This window comes from Silene latifolia, chromosome 11, assembly GCF_048544455.1.
Source record: "Silene latifolia isolate original U9 population chromosome 11, ASM4854445v1, whole genome shotgun sequence".
In the NCBI taxonomy this organism is placed as follows: domain Eukaryota; kingdom Viridiplantae; phylum Streptophyta; class Magnoliopsida; order Caryophyllales; family Caryophyllaceae; genus Silene; species Silene latifolia.
The window spans coordinates 154,752,228-154,756,285 of NC_133536.1; the positions used below are offsets into that span (position 1 = coordinate 154,752,228).

A 4,058-nucleotide genomic window follows, 5' to 3' on the forward strand; every position below is an offset into this window, starting at 1 on the left:
TAAATTAAAATTACAAATTTAATTAAAATTATTCAGAATATTCATATTAATACTATAGTTCATTGAAAAAACATACACAATAATGATATTGATGATTAACAATAATTATTAATGAAATTAAAGTAATTAAAATAAAATTAAAATTACAGATTATTAATTAAGTAATTAAGTTAAAATTCAGATTATCAAATAATCTCCCACTCTTCCTACCAAATTACCACTACTGCCTCCACAATCCACAATCTACAATCCAAAATCTCCCATTACCAATTAACTACCCCACACTACCTAAAACCCGTTAAACTCCTCCATATAATCTTGAAATTTTCCAAAGAACTTATTTCAAACAAACACATTAACAAAATATATTCAACAATGGAACAACCGACACAAAAAACGATTGCTAAAATTCAAGAAGGAGACTTTAATGTATACATGAAAGTCAGGGTGATAAGGAAATGGAAAAAACAGGAATGGAACAATCATGGAAAAGGGATTTTTCATAAAGTTGAGTTCCTAATGGTTGATGAAGAAAACAATGTTTTTCAAGGATTAATCACAAAATCATTGATCAAGAAATACGATGGAAGAATTGAAGAAGGAAAGACGTACAAAATAGGGAGATTTCAAACAGTCCGTAACCACGGATTCCACCTTGCAACAACACACAAGTATCGGATCAGATTTGGTACGCGGATAACCATTGATGAAATAGAGTGTGGGTCTATTCCAAAGCATGGTTTTAAGTTTGTCTCATTTGAAGATATCATTAGTAACAAACTAGAAGGAAGACAACTAATAGGTATTATCATTAACAACTTAATTCTTTAAATGTTGTTCAATCTCATATTGAATACTTATTGCAGTGAATTTAATATTTCATGTACAATTTACTAAATAAATCTCCTATATTATTATAGATGTCATAGGAGGAGTAGAGGACTACAATGCTGTCTTTGTACACAACAACACCAAAAGAATGGCACTGGATTTGGCAAACCAAGAGTAAGACTCAGTTATTTTTGATGGTCAAAGTTGATTATTATAGATGTCAAAGTTGATTTCAAAAAATGACACATTACTTATCAAAACCATCCTTACCAAATTGCAGCGATACTCAATTATCATTTTGGATGTGGGGATCATACACTAAAGACGGTGAACATATAGCAACAAATCTTTGCCACAAGTCGAAGAAACCAGTTATTGTTATGCAATGCGTGGAAAGGATAGTCACAAAAGGTAACAACTACGATTCATGCCCAGTTCATTAAAATAAATACCATTTTCCAGATTACTTCAATTTAAATAACACTAAATATTTTCTTATTTCTTTCGAATTATAGGAGGACACATTCGTCTATCAACTGTAGACGATGTGAGCAAGATCTATGTTAATCCAGAAATACCTGAGGCACATTATATTAGGACAAGGTGGGCATATGGAAAAAAACAGATTTTTTTTAACATAAAAACCACATAAACGTGTTTACCTCATCTAACACGCCAAATAATGCAGATTATCAGCAAGGCCAGGTAGAAGTAAAGGAGTTGTTGAAAGCAAGAACAAGACAATATTGGATGAAAGTTGCAAGACACTACACGAAATCATGTGTACTGAATTGGTTAGCATTTACATGATTCACGAAAATATATTAATCTTTATAATTAGTTTCTTTAGTTTTTTAATACTTACTCAAATGTACAAAACAGGCTGGCAAATATGTGACAGTAGCATACTTGAATGAAATAGACGACACTTTTGGATGGTACCGTAATATATGCCAAAAGTGTACAAGTCCAGTTGGGAAGAGACATGGCAAATGGTACTGTTCAGACGAAAATTGTATAGCACATGAAGAGGGCAGCGAAAATAGAGCAACACGGTAAAATCCCATGTATTTTGATTCTACGATAGCATTATTTATACATACGTATCTTACATCATAATCATATTTATAAATGCAGATTTAAGGTGAGATTTATAATTAGCGATGATAATGGAGCAAAAGCAAATTTAATCATGTATGATAAACAAATCAAAAAAAAAGGTTGCAAAGACTCCTTTGGAATGTTTAGACAAACTACACCAGGTACGACCACTAAATTACATTACACAAATACTTTTTGTTTCATATAATCTTAATTATAGCATCAAAAGTTCTCTTAATATAAAATATACACAGGTAGGAAATGTCCGAGGAGTGCCACAAGAACTAACGTCAATGTTACGAAAGAAGTACGTACTCAAGTTAGTAGTTGACAAAAGGTACAATCTGGAATTAAGCTCAAGGTGCTACACGGTTGTGGACTACAGTGATGAGTTGAGACATATAGAAGCATGGACTGAACAATACAAAATGATACAGGTAATAAAGCAATTTAAATTCTTTATTAAATTTTACCAAATATCAATAATCGTTTAGCTAACAATTTAGCATTTTAAAACCAGGAAATGAGTGTTTGCTTGAAAGTGAAATACCGGACTCAATGGGCAGTCTTTTGGTAGTGAAATTAAAAATTTTTGCATTTAGAAAATACAATCTACTTAAAAGAGCTTAAAATATTAAAATGATATGTGCAGGAGAAAATTCAATACGAGAATCAAGTCTTAGCGGCCAAAGAATGCGAGGTAAAACATAATTATCCCTTCAAATATTAATCGGAAATAATTAATTATACACACTTTTAAGCTATTGTAAAAAATCTGTGAACCATTACAGGATGATAGTGCTGTCAAGGGAATACATAACGATGAATCTGTGGAAAAGATTTTAACATTAAATATGACACAGGTAAAACAACACTTCTATACTATCTTTAACAGATTTTCCTTAGTAATTACTTAATTTAAAACAATCATTATTTAAAGCATATGTAACAATTGTCTACAGGAAAGTGTGTAGACACCTCGTTTCTACACCTCCCGCAAACCACCAGGTGATGATTGGGCTGCATGTTTGATACGCGGAACGATTTGTGACAGTTCGTAAGATTATCGTCAAGTGATTGCTCAAATATTAAATGTCTACCTTTTAGTTGTCATCTACGCGCCGATACGGTCGTTTTGGCAAGAATAAGAGTACATTCGAGTCCGGTCAAAAACCGTCTCCATTTTCTGATAACCGTTAAATCCCGAGTCAGAATATTCTGGAATGTTCTGGATGTTTCTATTCCATATTTCACAAATTTTATCTTTTGGCAAATAATATCCCGTAATATTCATAAGATAATCGAATTATTTCCGTCCTACCATAACTCAAACGCGAAATCTTTCTTCAAAGAGGAGGAAACCTCCTGGGAATAGACGCGAGCAGTCTTTGCGCCTCTTCCAAGAGACGCAGTGGCTGCTGCGCCTTTTCCCAGGCCCTTCTTTGCATGTCTTACGTATCTTTTTTCATATCTTTCCGAGATTCACTTCCAAAGAGTCTCCGAAACCCTAATTCCGTCGTGTGATTAGTATAAATAGGAGCTTTCGTTCCTCATATTTCTCACGCGAGTGTCCGCCCTTCTCTTCTCTCTTTGCATTCTAGACTTTGTTCTTACTTATTGGCGCCTACGTGCTTGAACTTTCGACCACGTAAGCTCGGATCTTTCCGGGTACCAGCCTCTCCGTTGCATGACCGACCAATTTGACCAACTACACAATAATCAACTTAATTAATCAATCGTTTTCCTCTTACGAGGGCACTCTCTTTGCATTCGCGTCAAGCATTCACTAGTCGATATCTTAGTTCATCTCGTTTCGTCAACATGTAAGTCTGAGGGTGTATAATTCCTCTTTTATTTATTGTATTTTATTTATCGTATCACCTTTGTAAGATTTATGTCGAAAACACCGTTAAAACCGATTTCCAAAACCGTGCTTTAAAACTCTTTTTACGGATTTCCGGTGAGATGACGTCGAGAATAGACGCAGCAAGAATCGCGCGCCTCTTGAAGGAGCGCAGCCTTCTCTGCGCCTCTTCGTGAGCCTGCCGCAGTTCCTGCTTCTTTTCTTCTTCCTCGTCCTCTGTAATTCGCTTTATTTTTTTATTTTGTTATTTGTTTGTCCGTTA

At 34.2% G+C, this 4,058-nt stretch overlaps 1 protein-coding gene across 1 annotated transcript; it reads left to right on the forward strand.

The window, feature by feature from the left end:
• Positions 1–375: 375 nt before the first annotated feature.
• Positions 376–2,906, forward strand: LOC141614176 (uncharacterized). Its single transcript, XM_074432932.1, has 11 exons — positions 376–802; positions 921–1,005; positions 1,112–1,242; positions 1,347–1,434; positions 1,520–1,625; positions 1,714–1,886; positions 1,969–1,975; positions 2,187–2,369; positions 2,585–2,632; positions 2,724–2,795; positions 2,895–2,906. The coding sequence occupies exons 1-11, from the start codon at positions 376–378 to the stop codon at positions 2,904–2,906; spliced, it is 1,332 nt and encodes a 443-aa protein (XP_074289033.1).
• Positions 2,907–4,058: the final 1,152 nt, after the last annotated feature.

Coding starts and splice junctions, on each gene's coding strand:
- LOC141614176 (XM_074432932.1), top strand. CDS start 376: ATGGAACAACCGACACAAAAAACGATTGCTAAAATTCAAGAAGGAGAC. Junction 803..920: donor AGAAGGAAGACAACTAATAG/GTATTATCATTA, acceptor ATATTATTATAG/ATGTCATAGGAGGAGTAGAG. Junction 2,370..2,584: donor AACAATACAAAATGATACAG/GTAATAAAGCAA, acceptor TGATATGTGCAG/GAGAAAATTCAATACGAGAA.